Source organism: Sparus aurata, chromosome 12 (assembly GCF_900880675.1).
Source record: "Sparus aurata chromosome 12, fSpaAur1.1, whole genome shotgun sequence".
Classification (NCBI taxonomy): domain Eukaryota; kingdom Metazoa; phylum Chordata; class Actinopteri; order Spariformes; family Sparidae; genus Sparus; species Sparus aurata.
In genome coordinates, this window is record NC_044198.1 from 21,291,092 (window position 1) to 21,309,323 (window position 18,232).

The 18,232-nt window shown below is 43.1% G+C and overlaps 1 protein-coding gene across 1 annotated transcript in view; it reads right to left on the reverse strand.

Annotated features, from left to right (window-relative positions):
• Positions 1-17,148, reverse strand: part of LOC115592828 (macrophage mannose receptor 1) — an 18,645-nt gene extending 1,497 nt beyond the window's left edge. The window contains exons 1-47 of the mRNA XM_030435999.1: positions 16,931-17,148; positions 15,461-15,606; positions 15,260-15,372; positions 14,985-15,124; positions 13,833-14,056; positions 13,624-13,730; positions 12,800-12,918; positions 12,557-12,692; positions 11,956-12,038; positions 11,211-11,330; positions 11,031-11,132; positions 10,785-10,943; positions 10,593-10,675; positions 10,046-10,190; positions 9,911-9,955; positions 9,630-9,797; positions 8,779-8,898; positions 8,567-8,677; positions 8,439-8,471; positions 8,210-8,344; positions 7,946-8,092; positions 7,708-7,839; positions 7,453-7,610; positions 7,008-7,152; positions 6,849-6,903; positions 6,205-6,271; positions 5,960-6,093; positions 5,820-5,863; positions 5,546-5,719; positions 5,179-5,333; positions 4,906-5,019; positions 4,692-4,807; positions 3,964-4,118; positions 3,672-3,877; positions 3,410-3,587; positions 3,100-3,324; positions 2,799-2,968; positions 2,643-2,713; positions 2,400-2,500; positions 2,151-2,270; positions 1,897-2,034; positions 1,662-1,816; positions 1,446-1,545; positions 1,113-1,348; positions 765-948; positions 391-639; positions 97-279 (exon numbers count right to left, since the gene is read on the reverse strand). Of these exons, the coding sequence (XP_030291859.1) occupies positions 97-279; positions 391-639; positions 765-948; positions 1,113-1,348; positions 1,446-1,545; positions 1,662-1,816; positions 1,897-2,034; positions 2,151-2,270; positions 2,400-2,500; positions 2,643-2,713; positions 2,799-2,968; positions 3,100-3,324; positions 3,410-3,587; positions 3,672-3,877; positions 3,964-4,118; positions 4,692-4,807; positions 4,906-5,019; positions 5,179-5,333; positions 5,546-5,719; positions 5,820-5,863; positions 5,960-6,093; positions 6,205-6,271; positions 6,849-6,903; positions 7,008-7,152; positions 7,453-7,610; positions 7,708-7,839; positions 7,946-8,092; positions 8,210-8,344; positions 8,439-8,471; positions 8,567-8,677; positions 8,779-8,898; positions 9,630-9,797; positions 9,911-9,955; positions 10,046-10,190; positions 10,593-10,675; positions 10,785-10,943; positions 11,031-11,132; positions 11,211-11,330; positions 11,956-12,038; positions 12,557-12,692; positions 12,800-12,918; positions 13,624-13,730; positions 13,833-14,056; positions 14,985-15,124; positions 15,260-15,372; positions 15,461-15,606; positions 16,931-16,991 (6,262 nt within the window). The 5' untranslated portion in view covers positions 16,992-17,148. The remainder of the gene's footprint in view (positions 1-96; positions 280-390; positions 640-764; positions 949-1,112; positions 1,349-1,445; positions 1,546-1,661; positions 1,817-1,896; positions 2,035-2,150; positions 2,271-2,399; positions 2,501-2,642; positions 2,714-2,798; positions 2,969-3,099; positions 3,325-3,409; positions 3,588-3,671; positions 3,878-3,963; positions 4,119-4,691; positions 4,808-4,905; positions 5,020-5,178; positions 5,334-5,545; positions 5,720-5,819; positions 5,864-5,959; positions 6,094-6,204; positions 6,272-6,848; positions 6,904-7,007; positions 7,153-7,452; positions 7,611-7,707; positions 7,840-7,945; positions 8,093-8,209; positions 8,345-8,438; positions 8,472-8,566; positions 8,678-8,778; positions 8,899-9,629; positions 9,798-9,910; positions 9,956-10,045; positions 10,191-10,592; positions 10,676-10,784; positions 10,944-11,030; positions 11,133-11,210; positions 11,331-11,955; positions 12,039-12,556; positions 12,693-12,799; positions 12,919-13,623; positions 13,731-13,832; positions 14,057-14,984; positions 15,125-15,259; positions 15,373-15,460; positions 15,607-16,930) is intronic.
• Positions 17,149-18,232: the final 1,084 nt, after the last annotated feature.

The following is an 18,232-nucleotide window of genomic DNA, read 5'->3' on the forward strand; positions in this document are numbered from 1 at the left end:
GCTGTTGATCTTTTTAAAAACCACAATAAAAAAGCTGCGGAAATTCGGTCTTCCACATCAGAATGCTTGTAAAGTGATAATAAAATAAATCCTTACACTGGCGGTGCCGGCATACGAAACCTCTCTTCTCGAGGCAGTTGTTGTCGTTCCAGTGTCCGTCGTGGTACATCTCCACGCAGTTCTCTTCGGCCACGTCTCCGGGGTGGAAGGCAAAGTTTGGCTCATTGGGAGCCCAGTTGGTGAAGCCCAGAGACGTCTTATCAGTCCAGGCCCAGCCGACTGCAAAATCAAAAGAGGTCAGTATACGTAAACGCATCATATTTATAGAACTGAACTGTGACTCAAAGAAAACATTGGTTTCATTCTTCCTTTGTCCACTTCCACACTCACAGTTGTTGTCCCTGGTGAGGCCGATCCAGATGTGGTGATATTTGGTGTAGTTGAGGTTCCTGATGAACTCGACCTCTGCTCTGCTGTGGATGGAGGCAAGGTCCCCCCTGACCGACTGGCAGTAGTGTCGCGAGTCTGGCCAGGAGAAACCCTGCTGACCGTCGTACACGTAGTAACAGTAGCGGCCGTAGGGGAACCAGAAGGGCGGACACTTCCCATCACCGGGAGCTGGAGTCGGTGGAGGTTTCTCTGAGAGACGACGTAAGTGACATAATTACCAACTCCTCAAGTATTAGACTTTTGTGTGTGTCATTGTAGAGAATCATGCACGAAAGAAGATTAAAAGCAGGAGTCGGTCACTGTCTGTTGCATACCGGAGGAGATCTTGCAGATGTAGGGTTTAGAGACGTCACACTTGGTGTCGTTCCAGGTCCCGTGGAACAGTCGTGAGCCGTGCATGCTCACGCAGCCCTCGCCCTCAATGTTGCTCGGCTCTCCTGGTCCCCACTGAGTGAAGAAAACTGGCCAGCCATCTGTCCACATGTAGGAGCCGTCCTCCTGCGTTACAAGAAAATGTAAGCCCGGGTTCACCGGCTAAAGGGTCAGAAATCCTTTCACGTTCTGTCAGAATTATCTTTAAACTTTGATTGCTGTTTATTTATACGTACAAAATGTTCATGTCTTTTACGTTCAGAGCTAACTACTGTGGTTGTTTTTTATACCTCGCGCCTGAGTCCGATCCAGGCATCAGCTTTGCCCTGCAGCACCACTCCTGCGACGAAGGCCTGGTCGTAGCTCATGTCGATGCTGGCCAGGTTGCCTCCCTGCTGCTCGCAGGCCGTCTGAGCCGCGTCCCAGGTCGCCGGCTCCTCCACCAGCTTGTAGCAGTTCAGGTACCAGGAGATGTAGCCATCCGGGCACGGGTTCTTGGTTGGGGGTGGAGGATCAACGGTGCTTGCTGAGGATCAAGCAAATGGACAAATGTCTGTATGTTTGATATGTTCTTGTTAATGACTGGAGATCAATGTTAAGAAGAAACCGGAGTGTTTGCTGACATTTCTTCCTGGAGCAGACGAAGCTGTGTTCTTTGTGACAGCCGTCATCGTTCCACCTGCCGGTCACCAGGTAGTTGTGACTTATGGCCACACAGTGTTCCTGTTGTAGACGACAAGAAAGTGATCTGAACCATAAACATGAACCATAAACATGAGCTTCTCAAACACAGTGTGTAGGTTTTATCATATACAACTCTGTAGAGTGAGTATACTGACCGCTCCTCCTGCGTTGTTGGGCTCCTTTTCGTTCCAGTTGGTGTACTTCACGGGGCTGACCCCGTCACTCCAGGCGTACTGATTCTCCGCCAGGAGATCTGACAGGCCGATCCACGTGTGGCGGTGCAGGTCCTTCAGGTAACTGGACACAAAGTCTGGAGGAGAGGAAAGGGTCAAAATAAAGAGAGCCGTCTCTTCGACCTGGACTGTTTTAAGTCACGTGGATTAAGCTCACCGTTCTCGTATTGGTTGTCAATAATGGCCAGCTCTCCTCCTTGGTCTTTGCACCAACTCGAAGCAAAAGTCCAGTTGGCTTTGATGTCGTTTTCCTTCCCTTTGAACATGAAGCACTTATCCTTGAATCGCATCCAACCTGGCGGGAAGGAAGGTCAGAGGGTTGCATCATGTTTCATGGACAAGAACAGCTTGAAGAACACATTGAATTAAAATGTCTCACGTTTATAATTAAAAAAAAAAAGTGTGTGTTACCTTCAGGGCAGTTGCCCTCCCAGGGCTGTGTGGGTGGAGGAGGGGTGTGGTTATCTCCGGGGAGCTTCTTACAGACGTAACCTGCTCCAGCCCGCCCACAGTTGGCATCATTCCATGTACCTAAACGAGACAGAGTTTATTATGAATATCACAAGCAGGGTGAACAGCTTGCATCATTTCTTTTTCTTCTATAACGAGGTGAATCCAAATCTCCACCCTTCCGGCTTCGGGGAAGGGGAATTTCAATACCTTGGTGTCGGTTCATCTGAACACACTGCTCCTCCCCGTTGGCGTTGTTGGGCTCACCTGGAGCCCAGTGAGTGTAGGAAACAGCAGAGTGGTCCACCCAACTGTGCAGGTAAAACAGAGAAACGTCAGTGTGGTGTGGACGTCATAAAGAGAAAAACCTCTCGTTTTTTGCATTAAATTGGAGAGTAAAATCATTTTTCTTTCGGGAGGATTTTCCTATTTCAATTCACCAAACACACATACTGGTATTGTCCACTCGCGATGCCGAACATCCTCATCCCAATCCAGGCTGCGGTGACGTCGCCTGTCCCCACCTGGAAGAGCGAGACGGACGTGACGCAAACATGTCTCGCTGCGACACATGACAACATACATTCTGCTGTGACGGCGGAGGCGTACCATGGTGTTGACGTAGGCCTGTTCCTCTGTGCTGTGGATGCTGACGAGCCTGGCCTTCTCCTCGTAGCAGCGGACCATAGCCGTGTGGAAGTCCACGATGTCGGTGTCGTTGTAGTAGTAGCAGACGTTGTTGTTCTTCCTCCAGCCGGGGTTCGGCCCACAGTCGGGAGCTGAGGGTCGAGACAGGTGATTGAGATTTCCTACATTTACACGCTTCTTTTCCTGGGTTGTATTTTGTGGCACCAGCAAAACAAAAGCCTGTTCATGCAGGTAGGTCGGGTATATTTTTGGGACTATTTACCTGGGACTGGAGACGGGGGCACGGGGGGCAGGATGGGGTTCTTTCCCTTGGTAATTCTGCAAATCCAGTCTTGGTGAGCGTCACAGTTGAGGTCGTTCCACCAGGAGAACGTCCCGTTGGTGCTGCTCACCATCTCAACACACTCCTCGCGGCCCTCGTGGTCGTTGGGCTCCCCGTAACCCCAGTTGGTGTGGCTGACAGGGGTGCCATCGCTCCAGGAGTATCCTGCATGATGGGGAGAGGTCGTTTTAGCCGTGTACCAATAAGCTTCCACCAGGGTTCATTCAGTGAAAACACACATTCTACTCGCCTCCCTCTGTTGGGTTGCGCTTGAGGCCGATCCACTTGCTGGTGCCTTTGCTGTACAGAGACAGGAAGTCTTCCTCCTCCTGGTTGTGGATGCTGACCAGATCGGCTCCTCGGGAGACGCAGTCCTCACGCGCTGCTCCCCAGCTCTTCTTCATGGACCAGTCCACATTGTGGAAGAGCTGCAACGAATCAGCCCACAAATCAGCACAGGAAAACCCACCGCTTGAAGAAGAGTCAAGGTTTTAGCCGTTTGATTTGAATACCTTGTAGCAGTATCTGAAGTGAGGCTGAGCCGTCCAGCCGGTAGCGCAGCCCTGCGCCGGAGGAGGAGTCGGGGCTTTCGTGGGCGGGTTGATATCGGGCCTGGGTTTCTCGCAGAAGAAGTTGAACTTCTCCGAGCACTCCTTGTCATCCCAGAAACCACCGATCTGACCCGAGGTCATCGCCACGCATTTGCCATCCCCGCTATCTAGAGAGAAAAAGGACAGAGTCGTTTCCCAGTGCGAATGTCATCATCGTGTCCGGCTGATAGGAGGGTTGGTGTCAGGTCTGTACCTGGCTGGTCTTTGTCCCAGTGAGTGAAGGTGAGAGGTAAGCCGTTGTCCCAGTAGTAGTCCACCCCTCCACTCGCTCCTCCTTGAGCACGCAGGCCAATCCACCAGAATCCAGTCTTTCCCGACAGCTCCACTGTGAAATGTGCCTGCTCGTAACTGCAGTCAAACACACAGAGACGTAAATGTTTGTTATGTGAAGTCACTCTTTTAAACAGATTCTTCAACTTTATGTCTTTTTATTCGTTGTACTCCTCTACATCTATTTCTGTTCTTAATTCCTCTCATGTGATGCTTTTTTCTTCTTTCTTACCATCCTTTACTGCTTTTATACTGCTTTTATTTATTTTTAATCTATTTATTATCCTTTATTCTTTTTACTGCTGTTAATCTCTTTATCTGTTCCTAATACCTCTGACGTGAGGTCGATCGTTGGTTGTTTATTCTGTAATATTGTCTTCCCTGCTTTTGCTTGTTTGTCAAAGCACTTTGTAAACTATATAAATAAAGTTTATTATTATGTAGGATTATTATTATAAATCAAAATAAAGCCAACCAGATCTCTTAATTCAGATAACTGAGTATTTTAAGATGCTAAATCTGCCCCTGTCTAGTCTTATTTTTATTTTTTTTTTCAAATGTGGAAAATAATTTTTTCAGAGCAACATTACAATTAACTTCAATTCCTACATTAAGAACACATCCACAAAGGTTAACTGAATAACGGCTCACATGTCTCCGAGGTGCACCAAGAAGCTGTCCTGGCCTTCACAGAACTCCTTCGCCTCCGACCAGCTCCTGGGAGTCTCCTCCATCCAGTAGCAGGCGTAGCCGTATGCCTCCCAGCCCTGACATCGATACATAAGATGAACTGTAGCTCTCTTTTTAACAGGCATCATAACTCGGGTCTAAGCCTAAGAAGAAAAAAAAGCAGAGTTCGTCTTACCTGAGGACATCCGTACACGGTGGGTTTCACAGAGGGCACCGGGTAATGTCCTTTGGGCATTTTGCATATGTAGGTATTGAGTTCTGAGCAGGTCACGTCGTTCCATCTGCCAGTCTGGACGACATTAACATCAAAATGACCACAAGTCAATGCAAAGAATTTAGTTAGAAGTTGGAAGTTACATGGTCAGCTTGGATTTTTCCATGCACGGTGCACACTGGTCGAATTTTGCCGTGTATTTAACTGGTGCGTGGGAGTGTTTTTTTTACTCACTTGGTGTAACATCTCAACACAGTCTTCATTGTACCCAGCGTGGTTGTTGGGTTCCCCGGGAGCCCAGTAAGTGAAGGTCACCAGGTGTCCGTCCGACCAGATGAAAAAGCCAGGGAAATCCAGGTCATTCATACCGGTCCACACGTCACTGGTTTCTGTAAAGGACAAAAAAAATAATTTCACCTTTCAGTCATGAAATCTACTTTCTTCATATTTTCTCTAATTAAAGCCACATCATCAAACATTACACCCAAACTGTCAAGCAACAAACTCTTGTAAATTAAATGGGGACCCCTAAATGCTTTGTGTGGGAATAATTAAAAGCTCATTTTCAGGCTTTTCACGTATTATTTATCCGGATCCATACCCAGGTACAGGTAGCTTTCCAGCCAGAGCTGCTCCGTCATCGAGCGGATGGATACGAGCTCGGCACCCAGATTCCTGCAGGCGGTCTGGGCATCGTGCCATGTCTTTTTGTCTTGGAAAGGTTTGTAGCAGAAGTCTGCAAACTCGTACCAGTCCGGCCCTGAACACCTCAACTCTGTCAGGGAGAGAGAGAGAGGAACCAGTGAGTGTCATGAACGAGAAACAAAACCCAGTTTAATCATTCCAGGGTTGATTATAAATGCATCTAAACTCACCCCCGTCTGCAAAAGTGAAAGACACACCAAAGCTTCCATCATATCTGGAGAGAAAAATACATTTGATGTTGATTTAACCTGAACGGACAGTTGCACTTCACGTTAATAAAACAGATTTAGTTTGAATATCGACTACTTACTGCCTTGAGGTGATGCCGTTCCTGGTGGAGCCGGGATAGAAGTCCAGTCCTGCAGTTTTCAACATAGTACAATCTCCTCCGACTTCATTCAGCATCACTCCAGCATGGATGGCTGCAGCACAGATGTTTGAGTCCTGTCAGGGGGAGACGGAGCACAGAGAAAGTTTTATGTATTCAGTTTTTATTTTTTGTCCTTTGACACTGTACAGAAGTTGTGACACAGATAAGACAACACGTTCACACACCCCGCGGTATTCTGAGGTGCCGTACACAGTGTAGCTGTCCCGGGCGCAGCCTGCTGGACAGTGGACGCTGAAAGACACAAAAATAGAGTTATCACACAGAGCAGAATATTAAGGAGGATCTGAGAGGCAAGTGACAAAAACTTCTGGTGATACATTTTTTCCATCTGTAAAAGTTCTGGATGCAAAAGATTTTTTTATTTTTTATTTTGTTAGCTTGTTGTTGTAATACTCATTTAGACCACAAGAGGCTGAAGTGCACCACCGCTAATGTTCCAAATACTAAAAAAAGGGCTAAAAGCATTAAAAAAGCACTAAGGCACTTAAAACGTCACATAATTTTTTTTAGAGTTCGCCAACATTCAGTGAATGCACATCATTTTTAGAGTGCACAGAGAAATTAAAACTCAACTTGAAGAAATGTCGGGTAGTGACGTACTTTAGCTTCTTGTGTATTACAAAAAACAAAATTTCGGAGACATGATCCAGACGAAAAACAGATAAATAAATACACTCAATTAAATAAAAAACATGTAATATTAATAGATATAAAACTTACGGAAGTTGAAGGTTGACCTCTCTGGGCTTCCATAGATTACAAATGCTACATTTAATATTCGTTTCATATTACTTCAAGTTTCACTCACCTCTTTTTATCATTGACGAAGCTGAAGGCGGGCACGCTGCCGCACGTGATTGCATCTGTTGAGAGATCACAGAGCAGCATCATAGCAGATTTTACTGATGATTAAATACGATTGTTGGAAAGAAAATGTGTGACACTGGTAAAAAATTGGTTTCCTTACAGTCCGGTGTGCATCCTAAGACGTCGAAGCGAAGGCCTGCCTGACCGTTGACCTCCAGCGGGAGGATGCGGACGTACTGAGCCGACACAGGCGTGCCCAGCAGCTGGGTCTCAGGACTGTTCCTGTCTAATGAGCCTGGGAAAAACTGCAAATCAAGGAGATCCTGAATGACAACCTGCTCTTCATATTTCAGTTCGATTTTTATATTTCAACGATTTGTCAACTGAGTTTGAAACATTTTACAAATAATCAATAAAGAAAAAAAAATTGACGTATGCACACTTTAAAAGATTTCTTTCCTGAGATCAGGTATTAAAGGTCAACAGATACTTTGATACCTCACAGACATTTCCCTCGAGCCAGAGCCCATTAATTAGTCTAACCATGTGGTTTAAAAGCAGGATGGCTGTGACCTTTGAATGATGTTGAAACGTGGCTCACTCACCTCCCCGTCAGCGGTGTAGTCGGTCCAGCTCAGTCCGTCCATGCTGTGCTGGAGCTTAAATTTGGTGACCCAGTAGTCGTACTGGGGACAACCCTGGATCACTATTCCTGTTACTTTCCTGGTCTGGCCCAAGTTAACCTGGATCCAGCTTGAGGCAGCTGAAGGAAAGATAGAAAATTCAACATCAGAACTCGGCCCATAGAATCAAATATTACCGCGTGTGTGTGTGTGTGTGGCCACTGGGTTGGCACATACTGCTTGAAGGCCTCCAGCAGGAATCTCCATTCAAGCGGGCTTTGCTGGCAGTGAAGCTGGCAGAGGAGGAGGAGGCAGAGAGCTGGGAGTCCGTGATGTTCCCATCCTCGACGCCCAGGCCGTGCAGGCACACTGTGAGCAAACCAAACACACGAGCCCTCGACTGTGATTGTGCTCCAGGACAAGACGATGGATTTTACTTTTTTGTTTTTTTTAAACTGCAAGAAGAAGAGCCCACCTTTTTGTTCACAGGTGTACACAATCTCCAGATATTTGGAAATGTCGGGACAGGGGTCGGGATCCGTGTGGGCGTACACGAAGCAGAACTGACGATTGTCACACGTCTTTCTGTAGTGAGGGAGGATGTTGTTCACTGTGCAGGTCCCTACAGAACAGAACAGTGAGAATGGCAGAGATTGTTAAAGAAGAAGCATTTAAAGAAAATCATTGTGATCCCTTTTTTAGTGTTCTTGTTTTTGAGTAACTCCTGTTGCAGCACCACCTTCTGATCCCTCCATGTGTGGGCAGATCTCGTCGCTCTTTCGTCCATAGAAAGCCGACTGGATGTTGATGACACTTTCGTCCAGACAGTGGAGGACGGCAGTGGAGCCCTGGCACACCAGCGCCGTCATGAAACCTACAGCAGGAAGGAACAAAAGGTTAATTTCTGCTTCATGCCGTTTGCGGACATAAAGTTTGTAAGGCGATGTCTAATAGTCAGGTGTGGTTACCATCATGAGGTGGAGGAGGCTCAGGTGTTACACCTGAAAGAAGGCGGCGGAGGAAAGCGTTAACAAGATGCATCACGATCTGAATATTACCTTTCATCAGCAAAGACCAGCGAAGCAACATGTCTCACCTCTCCTCTTGCAGACGTACCCTCTTTTGTATTCACAGTTGTCGTCGTTCCAGTAGCCGTTGTTGATGATGATGGACAGGCAGTCTTCACCGTAGTAGTCGTCCGGGTTACCTGTGAGGTAGAGTTGAGGCCAGGAGAGGGAATTCAGTTCACGCGATCATCATTCATCCACACGTTTAGTCGTGCAAGGATGCTTCCGTTTGTAAACTGACCTGCGTTCCAGTTGATGAATCTGAAAGGAGAACCGTCCATCCACTCCCAGCCGCCTTCAGTGACCGAGTCATGGCCGCCCATCCACAGAGAGATCCCTGTGGGACTGTGCTGGATCACGCCTGAGAGGAAACATCGAGATACACGAGTTTATTAAGAGATACAGGAAGAAAAAAACAGCATGTGGGAGCAGAGAGAGACCCAAGTTTCACCGGAATTGTTTTTTTTTTATTTATTTATCTCTTTTATTTTACAAACAAAAGCCAGCAGAATGCTACAGTCACAGAAGAATTCTACATGTAGCGGCTCAAAAAAATAAAAATAACTCAAGTTTTAATTGTTGTTTTTTTTTTGCAAGTTTATTAAATACACATATTTTTATATTGCAGTCACTTTGAGTTGGAGCTAGTTATATAAATTATTCAGGCCACTGTTAGGATTTTGGAAATTATTTACAATTTAAAAAATGAAACAAAATAAAGTAAAATTTAGAACAAAAAGTTTTAATATGAACGATAATACAATGATTACTGTTAAAAACCTATATATCCACTTAAATGTGACAGACATTTTATTCATTTCAGTAAAAAATAAATTAAACATTTTAATATTATGATTTTTTGTGGCACAACAACATTTACCTCAAAATATTTCTACTTGTAAATAAATTTCAGGATGAGAACTTTTATTCACTAATCTGTTGAAATACTCAAAACAAACAAAAACAAAAATAAAAGCAGAAAAAAAATACAAAAAAACTCACATAATGTCAATACAAAGCTTGTAAGGACTAAGAAATAAACAACAGCAGATAAAACTAAAATCAGGTCGAGCGAAGGTGTAGAGGTCACACCTTGTATGAAGCCCTGCTCGAAGGGTTCGGTGATGCTGAGCAGATCTCCTCCCTGGTTGACGCAGTCGGCTCGAGCGTCCGCCCACGACCTCATCGACAGGTAGTTAAACAGGTAGCAGTAGTCGTTAAACGGGTCGGCCATCCACGAGCCGCACTTCTCGTTCCACCCTGCAGCAAAAAACAACACACACCAGTTCATATATGTGCACATATCTAGATAAACACGTACGTATTATCAGATGATGCTTCAAGTGTGATTATCAGTGTGGTGTCAAGTGAACCTGGTCCAGATGTTGGGGGCTGTGGAGGAGGTCCTTGACCCTTGGCTGTGGAGAGACAGGACAAAGATTGACTTGCAAAATACAGCCTGAGTGCAGCACGAGATAAATGTGATGAAAAGTTCAAGTGAAACGGACGTTTCTTGCAGATGAAGTCCCTGGAGCTGGTGCAGTAATCATCATTGAGTAACCCGGGTTCCACTTCATTCATCCCTCTGATGTGCACACAGTCCTCGTTGCCCTGCCAGTTGTCCGGCTGGCCGGGAACCCACGGGACGAGATCCTGAGATCCGGAGACAAAAACAGCCCAGAATGAAATAACTGCTTCAGAATGAGCAGCTTTACACCGACACCTTGATAATGTTTTGTTTTCATCTTACATTTATGACAGTTGATTTCATATTTTTGACTATTTATCTCTTATTTTTGAGTTTTTATATTATAATTTTGACTTTTTGTCTTAACATTTAATCTTATATTTTAGCTTAATTTTATTAAACCGGTGGAAACAGGCGTCCATGGGATGTGGCAGGAACTCTCTTTTTCTCTCTCTCTCTCACTGAAAGTGCACCTGTAAGCTGTATCATTTATTTATTCGCCTCCGGCCCTCACATTATTTATTCTAGAGACCACCACAGAGCTAAGATTGTCAAACGGGGATCACGTTCACGGCTTCATCACTCACAGGAGAGGTTCCATCGCTGAACACAAACTGGTTTTCAACGTGGATATCATTCAGTCCGATCCAGGCTGCTATCGGCATGTGAGCTGCAGGTAAAACACAAAGCATCAGGTTAATTTCAAATTCAAACAATTTATCTACATCCACACTTTATAGTATCGTCATTTCTTGGCTGAATTATTCCAAGGTGCTCACCAACGAGGAAGCTCAGCTCCTCCTGCGTGTGGAAGCTGGCCAGGTGACCCTGCTCTTTGACACAGTGGGCCTCAGCATCCTGCCAGTTCTTCACTTCTTCGGTCTCGAACTGATAGCAGAAGTCCCCGTACAGCAAGTATCCAGCGTCGCAGTGGGAATCTGTAGCAAGACAATGGCACGCTTTTTACACAGACTGTAACTTTAGCTAGAACTCCTGAGAGGAAGGGACCAGGAGGTCTGACTGACCAGGAGTTGCGGTGGGTTTGGGGTTCTGTCCGCCCGTCATCTCACAAATGTAACCGTGGCTCTTGAAGCAGTTGGTCGTCTCCCACTTGCCGTCATAATTCCCTAGAAGAGAGCGGATTATGCGATGCCAGCCTCAACTGAAAACTCGTGACAGTGTCATGTTTAGAGTGCGGATCCTACCTGTGAAGATCTGCCCACAGTCCCACAGGTTGGCAGTGTTTTTGGGCCAGCCAGGACTGTAGTTGGAAAACTCAATCTTGGATTTATCCACCCAGTTGAAACTCCCGTCCTGGTCCTTATCTGGTGACATCACAGGTCGGAAAATGATGACAAAGGAGCATTTTCATAAACCACATTCATTGTAAAGGATGATTAATGTTCACAGCGGAACTGCTTGAGTTTGTCTTGACATCCTGTTTTTAGTCGTACATCTGTACATCGGTGTAAATCTTATATTTAATATGTCAAATGACTATTAAACTCAAAAGTTTTACATTAAAAATCAACTTCATCTCCCAATTAAAAGTGCTATTTGTGAGAAAAAAGGTGGTTTTTGAGTCTCAAACTCAACTCGTCTTTGGGATTGTAGGACGGGTTGGCTGCTATCGCAAAGCGTCAGTTTTAGACAAGTTGGGAATGAGACTCAAAGAACATTTCTTACAAATAGCACCTTTAGTTGGTCGACAAAGTTGATTTGAAATCATTTGATTTGACCTGCTACATATCCGATTTAGATAGATTTTTGATTATCTTGCAAAAATAAAAATTCTTGATTGTTTTTTTACACAGAAAAACTTTCTCACTACATTTAACAGAAAAAAAAATACAGGGCTTTTCCTTAACGCAATGCATACGATCATTAATTAGTCATTAAAGTTTGTTTTTTTTTTACAGTGAGAATCAAAACATTTAGCGTGTGACGTACCTGACAAACCGATCCAGATGTCAGGAACGTTCACCTGGTGAAAGTCTGGAAGGTTCCCGTTGATGTAGAACTGTTCCTCCTGACTGCACACGAGCATCAGAGCAGACACAGTGAGATTTCTAAACATGGACTCTGAATGCCTTTAAAGTGAGACCATGTATGTTCTATCTTCTATCTGTCTCTGTATTAATGATTGTGCTTTGCATCACCATACATGGTCACGCACGTCCTGTTCAGCCAATGAGCCTCTTTAGCCTCTTTTAGCTCAGGTAAAAAAATATTTTAACATTTAGCAGCTAAAGAGCTACAGCTGTTTTGGTTGAGACCCAAAAAGAGGTAAAAAAAAAAATTAAAAATCACTATGGTGGGATCCAAAAGATGCAAATAGGCAACTGTGCTATTTTATTCACCATAGAAACCGAGGCAATTACTGTATATATCTGTTCTGTTTTCATTTTTGTTCTGCTGCCCCAAGTGGACAAAAACATATTAATGCAACTTTAACTTTTGTGACAAAGACTTCAAGGGCGATGGTCATACAGGACCAAGTCTCTGCATGTATGGATGCTTGTGCTCCTTTTATTTTTTTGGTCTCTCCTACCTGTTGATTATCAGCAGGTGAGCGCCCATATCGGAGCACTTGGTGACGGCCTCGTACCAGGTGGTCAACAGGTCGGTGTTACTGACCATCCAGTAGCAGCTGCCACCGAAGCTGTGCCAGCCCGGAGCGCAGATAGCTGGAGGTGAGTTTTGTAGGGCATGAGCAAAGATGTAAATGATGTTCCACACCAACACAAAAACACCAGATATCATGTTGGTGTATTTACAGAAGAATCCATCTTACTGTTCAGTGGTCGTTCACACATGTAGGGACGCTCGTATCTGCACATGTGGCCTTTCCATTTCCCAAATTCGCCCGTCTCCTCTTTGATTTTTGCTGCACATATGCCGGTCTGTGCATCCCTGTTAGAAAACATGTTTCAGTCCTGATTGCACAGATGCGAGTTGATGTAGCCACCAATCGGGAGGACATGGCAAAGCTAACAGCGATGAAAGCTGCAGAGGAGACTGATGAATAACATAAAAATGCATTAAAGGGCTCTTACACCATCCCAACACCATCTCAACAAATAATAAATACACTGGACTTTTGCTCTCTGTCGATTGGACATTCTGACCTTGTGGCAAGCCTGGCTATAAGAAGAGGCTATAAGATGAGACTGTTGTTCACTCATGATGGACTAATATGGACACATGTGCGGACACACATGTAATCTGTATGTACTGTCTAGAGCTTGAATTCAGCTCTGTATGCTACTGCTGTAATATGTTTTGTCAAAGGTCATAACAAAAGAAGTTGTTAGGTAAAAAAAAGAAAACAAAAAAAACAAACAAAAAAAAAAAAAAAAGAAAACAAAATGTAAAATGCAAAAGACAAGAAAAGATCAGGATGAAGATTTTATCCTGTGGGTAATGGGGGTGGGACTTGATAAGCTTTGGCTTCTCCCGCTTTTCCCTTTCGGCCATGTGTATTGTATTATTTGAACAATGATGAAATGTGATGTTTATGAATTGACATGCCCGAAATAAACAACATAAATAAAATAAATAAATAAATAAATAAATATTCAGGTTTAAACGGCAGGTATATACAATATGACATCTTACCCTGCAGGTTCATTAGGGCCCCAGTTTGTGTAATCCCCCGTCTGAGCGTCAGACCAGGTGAACTGTTCATTTCCCGCCTCGACCTGACAGGAAATCTTGTTGCATTTCTGGAGAAACAAAGCTCATCTTCACATTGATGCAGAGAAAATTGCACACCCAGCGTTAAATGACAGAGCGAGCTGCTCAGTGTGACACCATGTTCCTCTCACCAATGTGGAAAACCCAATCCAGAGGTCAAAGTGTGATGAGTCCAGCGATCCCGTGACGAACTGCTCTTCATCTGCTGACGTAATGGACACCAGGTCTGCTCCGTCCTGCACGCAGTCATGTCTGGCCTCAGTCCAGCTCTTCCAGTCCAGAGCGTGCAGCTTGTAGCAGCTGGAGCCGAACTGTCTCCAGCCGTTGGCGAGGTCACACTGTGGGCCAGGGTTTGCTGAAGAGCAGAAAAGAAAATGTGTTTAAAACGCAGTTGGTAGTTAGATATGGCCTGATGGAGGGTGTCCGGTATCTGACACATGACGGACTGAAAAACAACCAGCAGTTTGCCTCAGTGGCGGTCAAACATGATGTCACATGATTTCAAACTGCTCCGCTGATGATAGTGGTGGAAGTTACCGTCCAAGGGACAATTTTTAGGTACTTGGACTTTTTATTTCATAATTTACATTTTTAATCTATTAATTTCGATTTTTTTTTCTAATAATTTAGATTTTTTATCTCATAATTTAGATTTTTAATCTAATACTTTTGACTTTTTATCAAATTATTAAGATTTTTTTCTAATCATTTAGATTTTTTATCTAAAAATGTTGAATTTCTTTCTAATAATTTTGACTTTTTATCTCATAATTTTTATTTTTGATCTAATAATTTTGACTTTTTCTAATCATTTAGATTTTTGATCTCAAATTTTTAATTTCTTTCTAATAATTTTGACCTTTTATCTCATAATTTAGATTTCTCATTTTAATAATTTGTACTTTCTATCTAATAATTTTGATTTTTAATCTAATAATTTAGACTTTTTATCTAATCATTTTGATTTTAAATCTAATAATTTGGACTTTTATTTCATAATTAAGACTTTTGTATCTCATAATTCTTTCAAGAAACATTGCAGAGATGCATGTTAATACCAGGTGTGAACTGACGGATAAAGATCTGTCCACTCGAGATATAAACAATCAGGACAGATGTTAACATCAGGTCTGAACAGGACCGATTTCTTTGTGCTGCCTCTGTTACATTTCTCTCAGGCCAGATGTGGCTCTGGATGTTGTTGTTGTTTCCTGAGGAGCAGCAGTCATAATCACACACATTGGATTTGTCCAGTAAAATGGGAAACTTGTCGCTGGACTCACGGTTGACGTGCTTGCAGATATATTTCCTCTGAACATCACAGTTCTCGTCATTCCACCGTCCATAGCTGGACCCGACCACCTGACCGCAGTCCTCCCCGGGGTCATCACCCCAGTTATCAGGCTGACCCCCGATCCAGAATCTGAAACAGGAGGGAGATCATTCAGTGTACATGCTGAACACATCCGAGAGTGTGCAGTTGTTTTTATCCATGTACGACTCTGATGTGAAGTGTCTGAAGTGTTTCTGATACTGCAGTGGTAACACCTTTACTTACGACAGGTATTCAATAAAAGGCTTCCCATCACTCCACTCCCAGACACCTTCAACCACGTGGTCAGTCAGGCCGATCCAGTAGATGTCTGAGTTGAGTTGTGTGCCCACCCATTGCTGGAGGGAAGACGTACAAACAACATTAACCCGGTGTGTGAAATGATGGAAGAACATTTAGACTTTTGGCTCCTGCGTGTCGCCTCACCCTCTCGTGAACGTCCTGAATGCTCATCAGGCTGCTCCTCTGCGTCATACAAAATGCGTTCGCGTCATTCCACGACTTCGCATCGGTTGAAAAGTAGTAACATTTACCCTCAAACTCCCTCCAGCCTTGGTGACACTGGCTGTGGGCTGAAAACGACATATAGAGAGGAACAGAAAGAAAGACGTTAAGGCGCATCATCAGTAGTTCTTTATCTGTTACTGTGACTCCAGTTATTATTTGTCATTTCAGATATCTGCTTAAAGGTGCAATATGCGAGAACTGGACAACTTTCAAATTCACACTCCAACAAGTAGGGGGCAGCATTTCACCTGAGTGCTAACTGTAGCGGCCGTTAGCAGTCGCATGAGCCGAATCTGTCCGGATATTATTGTTTTACTCAAGTTAAATACAAATTTGAGGTACATGTACTTTACTTGAGTATTTTGTTTCCGTACCAAAGTCTACGTCTGCACCACTGCGTGAAAGACGAAAATATTTAAGCTTTTATTTCCGTCAGCTTTAGTGACTAGAAGAGCTCATAAATCATTGATGATGTGTTATAAATCAAACTGCTTATTAAAACACCACGAAAACAGATTGTCGATTAAGTGAACAGAGCAGTGATAGACAGTTTTGAGAAACATTTTTCATGTCCTTGTTAAATATTGAATCTCTTCGCTCGGAGTTGTTGTGTTTGCTGATTGGCAGGATTACACAAAAACAGATTTCCAATCAATTTGAACTTTTGGTGTTAATCTGGATAAAAGGCCGGTTCCGGGATTTAATTTCTCAGGGAAAATTGCTGATTTATAGAAGATATACTGCAACAAAATCTTCCACTCGGGTAGAATAGTGGAATAAAAGTAGTCTGATTACACTCAACGCCCATCAATCATAAAAGTCCCATGACAGATCCACAGTCCTGCTGTGTCAGTCAACTCTCAGCAGTTCATACAAACCTTTTGGGGTAATGTTTGACTTTAACAACTTATACAGACACGATACAATCACATGTTTTGCACGCAAGCACGAGTGTTTTACACCTCACCTCACACCTCTGATTAAAGTATTTAATGACAAAAGTATGAATGATCAGCAGCGCTTGTTTAAAAATGAACTCCACAAAAGGTTCAGATGTCTGTTTTATGACACATTGTACTCCTGAATTATATATTCTTTTAAAGGGCATTTTCATCTCCCACTGTTGGACTTCATTTATCTGTTTTTTTACACTTTTCATTCCAAAATCAACTCATCCATTTTTAATAATTTCTCCACAAATACATCACCTAATGATTTAAGTTAAGCCCCCAACAATTAAAAAAACAAACAAAAAAACATTTTTTTTTTGTTTTTATACTAAACTAAAACCAGAGTCAGATTATCCTTTGACCCGTCCATGATCGGCATACTCCTTAAATTCACTCTCAGGGATCAGAAGTGTCTCAAAAGCTACAAAAACAGACTCACCGCAACTCAGAAGAGCAGCAAAACTGAGCAGCTGCAGAAGCGTCCTCTGTCTTCTGTCCATGCTTATTATTTCTCTGTGTTCACCTCTCACGGTGTGTTTCTACGCATCCTACTGTCTTGTTTTTTTTTTTTATCTCCAAACTCCTCTCAGCCTGTCAGCGTGTGCGTCTGTGAGATGTGATGCGTCCTGCCTCCCGGTAACGAGACGTCTGAGCATCCTCTCTTTGATTCACCTCTTTTCAGCATCTGTCCAGGGTCCAAAGACTGACAGCAATAAAACGACAGAGGCCAAAAAACACTTGACCTGTTGACTCATTTTCTTTAGGCGACAACCAGCAGGAGTTCGCTACGGAATAAAACTTTAATGACTGAAAACAACAGTTGGATGTTGTTCCTCCACGGCGTGCAATAATAAGGGAAAACATTTTGAATGACCTAAAAGCAAAAATAACAATTACCAATGAGAGACACGATGCGAAGTTGATCAATTTTCTAAGATTTATAAAACTTTTTGTTACGTTTATATTTCAACAAATCTTATTCAAAGATCTTATCTTGTTGTTGTTGTTGTAGTATAGTTAATTTATATTGTCTCGTAACAGCTTTTATATGTTAGTGTTAGTGTATTTTAATTTGTAGCACTTTGAAGTTAAAGACTTGTGACTTTACTTGAGACACGATGACTCGAACTACTGTGTTCAAGTTAAAGGTGCATTATGTAGTTTTGGGGAAGACACTTTAAGCAGAAGAGAAAGATCTTTTATTATGTCTGAACAAACTAAATAAACAAACTGTCTTCTTTTCATGACTGAATAAGTTGAGTAAACAAACTGACCTTGAAGGACAACACAGTTTCATACAGTTTTACTTTGTTTATATGTGGCGGACCCTGCCACCTTTCTAGCTTCAAACAGTGTTCTGGGGACCTTGTTTTTTTCTGAGAAGAGCTTGTTTATTCAGTTATGGAAATAAAATTATATTTCTGAGTTTGTATCATTACTTCATTAATATTGTAAATATTAAAATCCTGAGTTTGAATTTCTTCTCCAAAAACCCTTTAATTCAGTTTTCTGTTTAGTTTCAAACGGTTTTTAAAAGGTGATGGGGAGGAAATATTTGGATTGAAGCAGATTAGGTAACAGATGAGATAAACCGGCCCGTTATATGATTATTCGACAGGTACCAGTACGTTGTCTTTTTAAATATCCAGTACTGTAAGTGAGACTGCAGGATCTCGAGGAGGAAAAAAAGTAACTTGACCTCTGACCCAGAAAAAATTATTCTCGTTTGAGACCTTAACAA